The following is a 14,310-nucleotide window of genomic DNA, read 5'->3' as shown; positions in this document are numbered from 1 at the left end:
AGGTCACCTTGAAGGATCTAACTCTGAAGGTGGTGTTTTTAGTGGCTATTGCCTCGGCAAGGAGGGTATCCGAGCTTCAAGCCCTGTCTTGGCGGGAGCCCTTTTTGAGGATCTCGGAGTCTGGGGTGTCGCTGCTCACAGTACCTTCATTTCTCCCTAAGGTTGTCTCTTCCTTTCATTTAAATCAGACGGTAGAACTTCCATCGTTTGTGGATTTGGACAGCTCAGATCCTTTGTCTAAGGACTTGCGGAAATTGGATGTCCGGCAGACACTGTTACGCTACCTGGAAGTTACAAACGTTTTCTGTGTATCAGACCACCTCTTCGTGCTTTGGAGTGGGCCTAGAAGAAGCAATGCTGCTTCAAAGACTACCATTGCTCGCTGGTTGAAGGAGACCATAAACTCTGCGTATCTATTGCAGGGAAGGTCCCTGCCGGTGGAACTACGTGCTCATTCTACACGATCTCAGGCTGCATCCTGGTCGGAATGCCAACAAATATCTCCGGAGGAGATTTGCAGGGAGGCTACTTGGAAGTCCTTACATACCTTTGCCAGACATTATCGTCTGGATTTCAGGGATCCAAGTAACGCTGGAATTGGAGAAAGGGTGCTCAGAGTGGGCCTCTCCGGATCCCATCCCATATAATGAACAGCTCTGGTACATCCCAGGAGTCTGGACTTATCTGGGTATGTACAGGGAAAAGAAAATTGGTTCTTACCTGATAATTTTCGTTCCTGTAATACCACGGATCAGTCCAGAGTCCCGCCCATCAGTTCTGACAAGGAAAGGGAAAGTCCGTACTGGGTGTTTTCTTTCATCTACAGGTCAATTCTGTCTGTACAGTTATCGATAGCACGGGTTCTGTTCCCATTTGGGGGTTTATTGTGCCGGTTGAAGTCGTTAGGTTACTGTATATAGTTAGTTTGGGTGTTTTGTGATCCCTTCTGCTTTGACATTAAGTAATACTGCCGGACTGTAGGTGGCACCAGCCTAGATAAGGCGGAGTTTTGTTTGTAAACTTCTGTCTTCATCTGCTAAAGGGGGGGCAAAACGCAGGAGTGTGGACTGATCCGTGGTACTACAGGAACGAAGATGATCAGGTAAGAACCAATTTTCTTTTATAGGTAAGCAACTCTACTTTCTATGATTTACATTTTTCCCAGCACATTTCGATTAGTAATTATTGTTCAGATAACATACAGATATCTGTTCTTGTAAGTTTTTTTTCTTTCAAATTTTTAACATAATTTCTCCTGTTTTTCCAGGAACCAGCAAAAACGAGTCTTTGATACGGTTAAGGTTGCCAACGATGTTGTTCGTAGTCGCTCTGTCTCATTTCCTCTACCACGTCCAATCCCAGGGTCTAATCGTTCAAGTGTTGTCATGACCGCAAAGCCTTTTGAATTTGATATTCAGTTTGAGGAAAATAAGCAGCAGAATCAGAGGAGCAACTTGGAAGCGGATGAAGAACTTCCAAAGTAGGAAAAATTTAATATAATTTAGAATCTGATATGTAAAGCACTATAATGGCCAGGAAATAGTTAAGGCCACTAGGTAGCAACATTTTTCTTTGTAATTCCCACAAACATAAACAGAAATATGTATATACTGCACTTAATTGATTTTCACATTTATTGTCACAGTAAATTGAATATATATAATAATATAGGACTAATGAAAATTGCAGTGCACATAAGGTATAATGTAAATAAGGAAAATAATAAATAGAAGATACAAGAAAGTATATGCGTAGAATAAATAAATCAAAAAACAAAGAAAAAAAATATATATACACAGACACACATAATGTAATACTTTATTTGCTTATGTCCCTGAGATCTTGCCATGAATCTCAGCTGTAAGTCAATCTTCACTCTTAAGGACACAGCTCTGGAGCATGACATGTCATTGAAAGTCTTGCATTAAAATTAGTACTGACGTGTTGGTCTCGTAAGTTGGTTTATATAGACTATTTCATTCTTTATCTGACTTTCCTGCCAATATCCACCCATCAATTATGCTGTGCACGTTTTCTTTCTCATGTATTCCAATTATAAGGCAGAGGGGCCCTGACAAATGCTGGCTAAAAAAAGGTCAGCAGAGTATGAGCTCTAAGTAATTCAATACTGCAGGATTCTTCAGGGCCTCACAGACTCGCCACTAGCATACAAAATTCAGTGGTTTCGTTTTCCAGAAGAGACAGAGAGCTTAACAGAAAAGAGAAGTCAAAAAGTTTAAGAAATCCTAAATATATATATATTCACAATTTATATAGCTAAGTCAGTGGTTCAGTTTTTCAGGGGCCTAAGTGACCCTCAACCCATGACATAGAAGTGGCTTCACATTTGCTGTCCCTGCCTAATACATATACGTAGATACAAATCAGTGTTCTAGTTGTAAAAAGATAACAAGGAGAACTCAGCGTGATGTCTCGTAAGCAAACCAGTCAACCAGCCTGGATTTAAATGACCAAAGCGAAGCAAGTAGTGCAAACACAGAGAGGACTTGTGGATAAAGAAAAGCTAGGGAAACATTGAAAATTCCTTTTTGTCCTATAGCATTCCTTAGTTAAACATGAGAAACCAGTATTACCGAAAGCACACAATCTGCTGGCTCTTCCTATGCCCATTCCACAGCCCTAATCTTCCACAAGGTGTCAAGTTTTATTGGCAAAACCACGTTCCTAAGAGTTTAAATGTGATTATTAAAAGGGGAGCTTGCATACTCTATACTTAATGCTGCTAGATGTTTAACCAAGTGACACTACCTCTGACAATTAATATTAGACTTAAATATATTGAGGCATTTATTTATTTTAACATTTTTTTATTCTGCACTATCATCCATTTTATTATCCATAGCTGATCATTAATAATAATAAATATACACAAAACATAAATCACCAGCTTTTTAGTATTATACAAATAAATTTAAATATTAAAACATATATACAGTATAAAATGAGATATTATACTTATTGTATAGTCAAGGTATTTCTAAGATTAATAGGAGATACCTATGCTATTTTTAAGTTGGTTGACATGTTCAAACTTTAATTCTTGCTTAATAAAATTTAGTATTTAAAAAAAAAACATAGAAAGGAGAGGCCTGTATTGAGTATATCCTTCACCTTCCCCCTGAAGGCTTCTTGCCCCCACCCCAATCCATCTACTACCCCCTCTTCCTACATATATGTAGTCTCTCACCTGGCTGCCAGTACTTACTCCTCTGGGTCGATTACAGCACAACCTCTATCCCTCCCCATTCCCAGGTACTCTGTTGACCTCCGTGGTCTCTGATGGATTCTTTTCAGTCAGTACTTACTCACTAATCCCTTTTCTGCCACTATCTCTTTGAATGACACAAAGTCCATTTTATTTTCTCCATGGACAAGCAGGAAAGTCAGTCACAGATCTGGGTGATGTCATCCAAAGATACCAAGGATGAAGTGCCACAGTTGTGAAGTAGACTTTACGTCTGCTGAGCATGTGCAGTGTGCCACACACGCCCAGTGACTGTGTGAGGTCCCTTCAGTTATTTATTCCCACAAGACCACTTCATTCTTACTGAATTGTGAGGTCTCTCTAGAAAACAGATTAAAATTAAAATATACATTTGATTTTTCCTATTGATAAACAGGCTGAATTAGCCATCCTGTCTGAGGATGTCCTCCGGGCAGCCCCTAGTTGAAGCTTCTCTCCAAGAATACAGAGCTTTGACTCTGTGCACCTGCACGGATCTTTGAACATGATTACCAATCCTCCTCAGTCTTTTTTTCTTCCATGCTGCTAGCAGTGCACGGATTTCTTTCTCTCTGTTCTCCTCAAAAACTTTTCACTCAGGTGAAACCCCTAACAGCAATTTTAAGGGTTACCTTGGCTCCCAAATTGCCAGGATTCAAATTCTGCCAATGTGGCAAAGCTATGTCCATAACCGATGGACATAACTATTGCTCCCTCTGCCTCGGCCCGGACCACTCCCTGAATTTTGCAATCTTCTGAGCCAGATGTCTTTTCAGTCAGTACTTACTCACTAATCCCTTTTCTGCCACTAACTCTTTGAATGACATAAAGTCCATTTTATTTTCTCCATGGACAAAATTCAAGGAGGAAGACACATCGACAGGGTCCTATGCCCTTGCATCAAAACGCCTGTCCTCACACTCCTCTCTGGGGCCAAAGACCCACCGTGCCGAGCAGGGCAGAAGAGTGTCTTCTTTGGGTCCACCAGGCAGTAAGAAAAAGCAGAGCAGAATGGGGCACCCCTCACAGCGCTTGAGCTTTCCCATGCTGCTACATAATGGGCATCGGGGGATGTGCCGGTTAAAATTGCTCAAAAAAATGGCATCGTCAGCCACCAGCAGCATCAATCACCACCTAATGACGCATGCATCGAAGCAGGGAAAACACGACACAAGGAAGAGTCTCAACGCGAAGCACACAACGCATCAAGTTGTGCCTTGCAACCACCATGCACTTCAATGCAGGTGCTTCCTTAAAGGAAAGCGACACAGGAACACAAAACACATGCCTTGCAGCACCAGATGATGATTCACATGGTGCACGCCAGCTCTGCATCGACTCCAATACTATGGCAGCGATGCGTTCACAAAAGCCTCCTCAAAAAAGGGCTTCCCACACATCTTTCATAAAGGACCATGATCCTAAAGTGGTGTTCCTGCCCTGAGAGCTGGGCCTGGAAATGTCTGAAGGGGAATCCATCTCAGATGACCAACACTCAGTAAGATCCTCAGGTTCATCCCTGAAGGTTTACTCCGCTATGTCCTCAGTGTCAAAGAGGAAAATGCACTCTCCTCAGTAGCAGGAGCCCCTAACAAAGAAGCACAAGATGTCGCAAAGGGACCCAATTCCAACATTCTGTTGGCAGCAGTGCCTCTGAAGGCCAAAATGACTTAAGACCAAGGAGACTGCGAAGCGTGTGGGAACCACCACTGCAGTAAGGAAGTTGCGGCCAGCCCATTGGGTCACAGGTCTGGCTTCACAGGCAATGTCCTAAATATCGATTTTATAGAACTTCTTCACATCACTAGAAAGTAGCGGTCGGGACCTCACATCGCCTAGCCCCCCTGGCTGACGGAGTTTCCCCCGAAAGGAATTCCCCGTCTCCAACTCAGGAGGATCACAGCCCTCAAGATGAACTAGAGGATCCACAGCCGCAATTTTCTCCACCACCGGATTCGGAGCCCCAGGACTCTCCACCAATATCTCCGGGTTCCTCCATGGGAATCCCAATGGAACCACCTGAACCATCTTCTCCCCCTGAAGACTTATCCTTGCAAAATTCATCAAAAAGGTGAGAGCTCTTTTAAAAATTGAAATTAGGAAAGTACCAGATCCAAGGTCAGAGGTCTTGGAAATTTTAAAGTTCTTTGATGTCCCAGCTGAACCCACAGTCTTGCCTTCCCATTCAGTGCTTGATGGGTAATGGATAAGACTTGCAAGTCCCCATTCTGAGGACCATCTACGTCTAGGAAGACTGATCTCAAGTTCCATTTGAAGAAGTCCCCATACTATGGGACAATACAGCTTCCCCATATTTCTGTGATCATTGAATCAACAATGAAAAAGTCAAAGAAGTCACAGCTACATTCTCATACTCCTCCCAGTAAAGGTAACCGATACTTGGACGAGTTTGGATGAAAAACCTTCCAGGCAATGATGTTGAATGCGAAGATTCAGCAACACCAGTTTTACATCACTCAATACTTATATGAGTGTTGCAGTCCCTCAGGCCACATGTCTCGCCTGGACCGTCCAGACAACTCCCTGCCGCAACCATTCACTGATTTGGAAGAGGGCTTGTGCCACCTCCTTCAGACTTTGTACGAGGCATTTGAAACATCAGCCCACACTTTAGCGACATCCATAGGATTGCCTGGTTACTGGCCAGTACCATACATAAAGATGTCCACGGGAAGCTGTCAGATCTGCCATGTAAAGGCAATAATTTATTTGGGGACAGATTTAGAGAGACTGTGTCCCAGCTACAAGAACAGAACGTGGCAATCCTATCCCTGGCTTCTCCAGCAGAACAACAGCCCTCAACCAGGAAATTTTACCCGGGATCTAGGAAATCCTATTACCAGAGATGCCCCTTCAGGTTGTACATATCCTACCACCACCAGCTTATCAACCAACCAAACAGCAGTTGCAACAGTCACAGCCCAGAGCTACGCCAAGAGGCCAACATCAGCAAAGACAATTGCAGGGCAACAATCAAAAGCCACAACAAGGTTTTGAAGAAGGCCAGGCCGCAGCTACAGTTATTGGTGGGAGGCAGATTGTCCAAATTTTATCACTCTTGGGAAGCAATCACATCGGACTGTTTGGTCTTAAGCATCATTTGCGAGGGATACAGATATAATTTCAGGACAAATCCACACCTCCCGCATCTGGTTTCCTAAACACGAGACCAGGGACAGGCACGGCTGTTGCAAGAGGGGATGGACTCACTGCTTCAGTGGCAGGCAATTCAAAGAGTACCTCCATGCCGTCACAACAGGGGATTCTATTCTCAATACTTCCTTATTCTGAAGAAAACCCGAAGGCTCTGCCCAATTTTAGATCTGCAGGCCCTCAACAAATGCATTCGGAAGGAGAAGTTCAAGATGACATCCTTCAAATCCATCCTGCCGTTCCTGCAACTCAACGACTGGATACACTCACTAGACCTCAAGCATGCTTACTTCCACATACAAATGCACCATTTGTCCTGGCACTACCTGTGTTTCCAGATCAATCCACAGCACTACCATTACAAAGTTCTCCCCTTTGGACTCTCGTCTGCCCTGAGAATCTTCACCAAATGCCTAGCGGTAGCGGTAGCCCATTTGAGAAAAAGAGTAATTCAGTTGGACGATTTGCTTCTAGTATCATCATAGGCGACTGCCCTTTAAACATACTTGATGGACATACGTTGTTTATAAGGCCTGGGATTCATAATAAACTATGAGAAGTTCAGCCTTCAACCGACTCAAACTCTACAGTTTATAGGAGCAAGCATAAATACTGTCATCAGCAAGGCATCCCTCCCTGTGATCAGGGCTCAAACATTTTGCACATTAGCAATACAGTTAGAACATCGTGCATACCCTTTGCACATCAGATCTTGATCCTTCTAGGCCACATAGCGGCAGCCATATATGTGGTACCACACATTCACTTGCAAATGCGCCGCCTGCAGTGGGGTCTCAAGGCTCAATGGACCCAATTCACTCGGCTTTTATCCACAAGGGTGAAGCTAACCCAAGCAATGAGGACGGACATATCCTGGTGGCTGTCCCCATCAACCCTATTGGTGGGGGCCCTGTTTCGCAATCCACTGCACCAAGTTGTTCTAACTACGGATGCGTCAACAAAGGGGTAGGGAGCTCATTCATGGCTCATGAAGACACAGGTTCTATGGGTGCTATTCGAGAGAACCCAGCAAATAAATCTTCTAGAGTTGAGAGCAATAAAGAACGCCCTTCGCATGTTCCACAGCCAGCTTCGGGGAAAGAATGTGATGATCCACACAAACAACCAAGTGGCCATGTTCTAAATAAACAAGGAAGGAGGGTCAGGTTCCTGGATCCTCTGCAGAGAGATGATTCAAATACTGGAGTGGGCAGAGGCATGCCCCATATCATTGCAGGCAACCTACCTCCTAGGAGTAGCAAATACGGAAACAGACAGACTCAGCATGATCTTCCACCCCTATGAGTGGGCTCTTAACCAGGAAGTAGCGGATCACCTATTCACGGCATGGGGTCTCCCATGCTTGGAACTCTTTGCGACAATACACAACAGAAAGGTTTGGACATTTTGTTCGGTTTTTCCAAGTTGGGAACGATTTGCATAAGGTGCATTCCTCATCCCATGGACGAAAGGACTTTTCTATTCTTACCTGACGATTCCATTAATATCCTAGACAATCCAGAAGTGCATTGCAGATGCGGCAGATCTCATCCTCTTCACTCCAGCATGGTCAAGACAATCTTGGTAAGCCTATCTAGTTCAACCATCTGTCATTCCTCCTATCTCGTTAGGGAACGATGCCGATCTGCTGTCTCAGGAATGAGGCATCCTGTTGCATCCCATGCACGCCTCTCTTCAGCTCACAGCATGGAGATTGAAAGGAAGGTATTAGGCCACCTGCAGTTGCTAATGGGAGTCCAGGACATCTTAGTGTCTGCAAGGAAAGCTTCCATAAGGAGAAATTACCAGTGCAAATGGTGTGACAGAAAAAGAATAGATCCGTTCTCCTGCTCACCGGAGATGCTATTGGAGTACTTGCATATGCTCTGCCAGACAGGTTTGGCAACAGCGTCATTCAGAGTTCACATGCGCTCTATAGCGGGCTATCATCTCCATTCAGTGGTCTTCCCATTTCGAACCATCCTCTAGTGTCCCGGTTTATGAAAGGGATCTTGAAATTGAGGCCACCGGTGGTAAAACCTGCAGTCCCTCGGGACTTAAACTTGGTATTGGAGCAACTCATGCTCCCACCCTTTGAACTCATGAATACTAACCATATGAAGTACTTGACTTGGAAAGTAGTGTTCCTAGTTGATGGGTCAGTAAGCTAAAGGCCCTGGTTCATTAACCTCCATTCTTGCAATTTCATCACAATAAAGTCACTTTGAGGACTCATCCATCCTTCTTGCCGAAAGTTGTTTCAGCTTTCCATTTGAATCAAATCATTATATTGCCCACCTTCTTCCCAAAGCCACACAGAAATGAGAGGGAGAGACTCCTTCACACCTTGGACTGTTAAAGGGCTTTGGCTTACTACAAGCGAAGAACAGATCTTCTCAGCTATTTGTGTCTTTCAACCCAATTGCGCCGGGTTTACTGGTGGCAAATAGGATTCTGTCAAATTGGATATAGAAACATAGAAATGACGGCAGAAGACGACCAATCGGCCCATCCAGTCTGCCCAGCAAGCCTCACACTTCTTTTTTTCTCATACTTATCTGTTTCTCTTGGCTCCTAGTAACCTTGGTTCTATTTCCCTTTCACACCCACCATTAATGCAGAGAGCATTGATGGAGCTGCATCCAAGTGAAATATCAAGATTGATTAGTTAGGGGTAGTAACCGCCGCAATAAGCAAGCTACACCCATGCTTATTTGTTTTACCCAGACTATGTTATTCAGCCCTTATTGGTTGTTTTTCTTCTCCCCTGCCATTGTAGCAGAGAGCTATGCTGGATATGCGTGTACCATTAGTTTTACTTCTCCCCTGCCGTTGAAGCAGAGAGCAATGCTGGATATGTGTGAAGTATTAGTTTTTCTTCTCCCCTGCTGTTGAAGCAGAGAGCTATGTTGGATATGTATTGAAAGTGAAGTATGCATTGAAAGCCACATTATCACAGTGCATTCATTTCTGTTACTCAAAGCACTCAGCAGAACTCTCGAATCCAGTCAAGGTGCATCAAGTAAGAGCTGTAGCAGCTTCGATTGCACACCTCCACATACTTTCACGTCACACTACTGTCTTGACCAGCAGGCAACTTTAGACGCCACATTGGGCTCAGCAGTATTACAGTACTCAACAGGAAGATGAGGATGTTCACAGCAATGTGGGTTGCGCATATAACGGACTATTATGCGAGGGGTGGACATCCCCCTGCATCAGTATGCATGGCACAACCCTAAGCTGAGGACTCCCAGACAGCATGGCTAATTCAACTTGCTTGTCGATGGGGAAAAAAGCAAGTTTGCTTACTGTAACTGTGTTTTCCGTAGATAGCAGGATGAATTAGCCATGCTAACCCAGCCACCTCCCTGGATAGCCTCTCCTCATTCGCTGCACTGGATAAACTATCTTATAGACTGAGGAGGACTGGTAATCGCAAGGGAAGAACCGCACAGGCACACAGATTCAAAGCTCTGTATTGTTGGAGAGAAGCTCTGCCTACAGGCCGCCCAAAGGGCGTCTCCAGATAGCATGACTAATTCATCCTGCTATCTAGGGAAAACACTGTTTATGGTAAGCAAACTTGCTTTTTTTCCTTTCACAGTTCTGCCTAACAGCTTGCCTTCCACTAAAAATATAATAGTGAAAGAAAATACCTACTTTCGATCTGGCTGAAATTCTTTCCCAGGTGTAGAAAATCTCATAGAAACATAGAAATGATGGCAAAAAAGGACCAAATGGTCCATCCAGTCTGCCCAGCAAGCTTATGGTAATATCTGCTGCGCCATGTAGGTTACCCCCATGCTTATCAGTTTCCCAGACTTTAAAAATCAGGGCCCTCGTTGATTGCTGTTTGAATCCAATTCTCCATTATGCCTTGCCGTTGAAGCAGAGAGCAATGTTGGAGTTGCATCAAAGTATCAGAGTTATTGGTTAAGGGTCGTAACTGCCGCAACAGCAAGGTCCCCCTACTCCACATTTTCATATTGCATTCTCCACTCAAACCCAGACAGACATAAGGTTTGCTTTCATCGTTTAGGGTTGGAATACCAATTGAAACATTTGGAATTTTTGTTACAGTCAGTAAAACATTTACAGGTGAATTTTCAAAGGAGTTACTTGCGTAAATGTAACATACTATCATAGCAATTTTCAAAAGCTATTTACTCGCGTAAAGTGCACTTAAGCAATTAAATTCTATGGACAATTCAATGGCATATATTGTAGAAATTTTCAAAAGCCCGCTTACTCGACTAAAAACTAGTTTTATGCATGTAAATGCTTTTTAAAATAAGGCTTTCTCTTCGTCATATTTAATCTAGATAGCTCAAAACCTCAGCTTGATTAAAATTTTCTCCATAGGTATATAGTTTAAGAATATGGAAGAAGCTCTCTCAGAGCTCATAAAGGCCAAGAAGGTCCTTATGAGCATGCACTGGTGTTGCCACGCAGCCACTGCCATTCAAATCTTCTCTGTCTCTTTTTTGCACCAAGCAAACAGATACAAATCTTGGTCTCTTGTCATTCAAGTCACTTGTTACGTTTTTTTGGGTCATGGTATTGTGTTCAAATTTCTTTTCTTAGGTTCAGTTTTTGTTTAGTTTTTTTCATTCTTGTAAGTCTCAACAAAAGGAAAGGAAAAATTGAGTTTGATTTGGCTTCTCTCTCTTTGCCATGGCAGATAAAAAAAAAAAGACTTCAAAAGGTGCCTTAAATGTAATTTTAAAATATTTATTCTAGCCCTGTATAAACTTGCACTGTCTTGAACTATCTCATGACTTTCCAAATTATGCAGAAATTAAGCACCTTGATTTCTCTGAAGGATTAAATATGTATTTTGATTGATAGTTGGTTACTGTTCCGGTCAGCATTTGCTGAGAGCTTGGTATATAAAAGCTTGAAAATAAATAAATGTATTTATAATTAAAATTTATTTTCTCCAACATTTTGTACTTTGTTCCAGGCACCACTCATTTATGGCTGCCTTCTTCCTACTTCAAAAACTTAATAGGGAGTAGATGTGAGAGCACAAGGTTCCTTGATAGCAAGGACTTGGAGCACTATGATAGCAAGTTATTTTGTGGAAACTTAACTTAGTTAAAATGTTCTCTTTCTAAGCAAATGTAGCACTAAATTTTAGTGCTAAATACATCCACATGGAGAGTTTGAAACCTAGTCAACTTTTATCCAAAATAGGTTGAAATACTGCTTTAAAAGAAATTTATATTTTGCTAAATCTGACCTTGAATCAATGCCAGTCTGTTGTCATCCTGAGGAGATGAAAGTTTGGTTTGTAAATAAGTTTATCTATTGATGATGATCTGTTGTTTTTTGCATATGTCCTATAGTGGCCACTTAAATCTGGGTCAGCCGGGGATCCCTGGAGGGAATGATTTGGCACTAGCCTTGCACAGGCTGTGCCTTCGCCGACAGAACTATCTATGTGAGAAGCAATTCTTTGAAGATGAATGGGAAAGAAAGATGAAGATGCTAGAGGACCAGAAAGAAGACAGCAGTGGCTGTAGCACACCAACAGGAAGTTTCTTCTCATTGGCAACCCATCACTCAGAATTTACAGACCTCTCTGGAACCTCCAGTTGCCTCCGTGCTCTCCTGCCAGAGAAACTACAAATTGTCAAACCCCTTGAAGGTACAGAGGCAGCCATCAGTATAAAGCTCATTCTTGCCAAAGAACGAGGGGTTTTACTAAGCCTTCCCCATGCCAAAATGTAATATTTATATTAATGTTATTCCTATGCATACATAGTACAGCATTAAAAGAAGAGGAGTTTTTGAAGATATTTAGATATAGTCCATGTCTTACTTACAGTTAATTTTAGCCCTCCTGTTGCAGCTCCAGCCTTTCTAGATGATTTATAGAATCATATAAACATCTTAAAAGATACAATAAGCAAAATAACTCAATAAAACATCATAAAGAATATATAACAAACAGTAAGAACTGTAAAATCAAGTGAACGCTAATTCAAACAGGTGATGTTTCAACTTCTTACGGAAAAGATTCAAATCAATAATGGCACAAATCTTCCCAAGACTTTTTAATCTCACTGATGTTCCTACATAGGAACTTGCAGAATTGAAATACAATTCAAGATTCATTTTTATTAAACCTATAAAAAGCATTCTTATGCATTCAACATTATCTGTACTATATGCAGATGCATGATCCATTTCTGAAATCCATGGTATCTGGGATGACCATAAAATGTAAAAACAGAAGGTCAAATTGATCTCCTTGTCAACTCTAATGCTTATTTATTTAGAATTCTTCTATGCTACTTCCTCAAACATGTTGTTCAAAGCAATGTGCAAATTCTCATCTACTCACTGAAGCCTTCATTTAATGTGCAATACATATTCTTTTCAGTAAAACGTGAATCAACCCAGCAGCACTGCAAATTAACAGGCCGATTCAGTAAAGTCCGCGGGAGAGCGGACGAACGCCCGCTCTCCCAGCGCGCGCACCAGCCACTCACCGGTGCGCGCGAATCAGTATTTTAAATTAGGTGGTGCGGTAGAAACAGGCAAAAGGAGGCGCTAGGGACCATAGCGCATCCATAGCGCCTCCTTTTAGCCCGGAGCGGCGGCTGTCAGCAGGTTTGACAGCCGACGATCAATTTTGCCGGCGTCTTTTCTCGAGCCCGCTGACAGCCACGGCAAAATTGAGCGTCCGGTTTTCGGCCCGACAGCCGCCGGTCCATTTTACTTTTTTTTTTTTTTTTTACTTTTTTTACTCTTCGGGACCTCTGACTTAATATCGCCATGATATTAAGTCGGAGGGTGCACAGAAAAGCAGTTTTTACTGTTTTTCTGTGCACTTTCCCGGTGCCGGCAGAAACTAGCGCCTACCTTTGGGTAGGCACTAATTTCTTAAAAGTAAAATGTGCTGCTTGGCTGCACATTTTACTTACTGTATCGCGCAGGCATGCCTAATAGGGCCATCAACAGTAAGGAGAGGAAAACGCGCGTCCAAGGGCAGGTTAACAGTGCACTCCGTCGGAGCACACTGTACTGTATCGGCCTGTAAAAGATCTGGGGTTCAGAAAATGCTTATGGGACTTTCTCTATTCTTTAGATGGGTAACTTACAAGTTATCATCCAAAAAGGCAATATCTTTGCAAATGCTTTTCAAATAGGAATGCCACTCACCTAAAATCCTTAGATCAGCGCTTCTCAACCTGCCGGTGCTTGGCGACACTAGTGTGTCGCCAAGCACCAGCAGGTGTGTCGCGCGCTCCCGGTCTCTCCCGCTGCTCTTCCTTCCCTGCTGCTGTTGCCACCGGGCTATCAGCACGTTCAAGCCCAGTGGGAACGGCAGCGGTGGTAGAAGCAATGGCACCTGTAACTGGCCTTTTCTTCTTCCCACGCACCCCCCCCATCCCCAGTGACCTGGAACAGGAAGTGGTGCGCAGGAAGGAGAAAGAGCCTTGTGCGTGGAAAAATAGCAGCGGCGGCAGCAGCATCAGCCCCTGAGCAATCGAAGCAGCCGGTAATCGGGAAAGGAGACAGCAGCATGAGCCTCCCGCGGCCGATGGGATTCTTCTTTCTTGGCCTGCGGGGGCTGGAGGAGGCTGCTGCAGCTACCATTTGTGCTGGGGGGGGGGGGAAGAGGAAGTGAGTGAGAGAAAGAAAGAGAAGCAGCCAGCCAGCCAGCCTGTGTGTGATTGAGAGCATGTGTGTGATTGAGGGAAACTGGTCAGAGAGCTGATGTGTGTGTTTAAGTGAGAGACAATGAAAGTGACTGTTCAGGGAGATGACTGATGTGTATGTGAGAGTGTGAGACATTAGTCAGGGAGATGACTGATGTTTATGTGAGAGTGTGAGACATTAGTCAGGGAGGTGACTGATGTGTGTGTGAGAGAGAGAAA

The 14,310-nt window shown here is 43.3% G+C and overlaps 1 protein-coding gene across 4 annotated transcripts in view; it reads left to right on the top strand.

Moving 5' to 3' along the window:
* Nucleotides 1-14,310, top strand: part of TRAK2 (trafficking kinesin protein 2) — a 248,713-nt gene that overhangs the window by 215,858 nt on the left and 18,545 nt on the right. For all 4 annotated transcript variants that reach the window (XM_029606260.1, XM_029606261.1, XM_029606259.1 and 1 more), the window contains 2 exons: nucleotides 1,268-1,480; nucleotides 11,770-12,071. In XM_029606260.1, coding sequence (XP_029462120.1) covers nucleotides 1,268-1,480; nucleotides 11,770-12,071 — 515 coding nt within the window. The remainder of the gene's footprint in view (nucleotides 1-1,267; nucleotides 1,481-11,769; nucleotides 12,072-14,310) is intronic.

The sequence above is a fragment of the Rhinatrema bivittatum genome, chromosome 6 (assembly GCF_901001135.1).
Source record: "Rhinatrema bivittatum chromosome 6, aRhiBiv1.1, whole genome shotgun sequence".
NCBI lineage: Eukaryota > Metazoa > Chordata > Amphibia > Gymnophiona > Rhinatrematidae > Rhinatrema > Rhinatrema bivittatum.
Note: the sequence above shows the minus strand (reverse complement) of the source record. Positions and strands in the feature narration are given on the sequence as shown.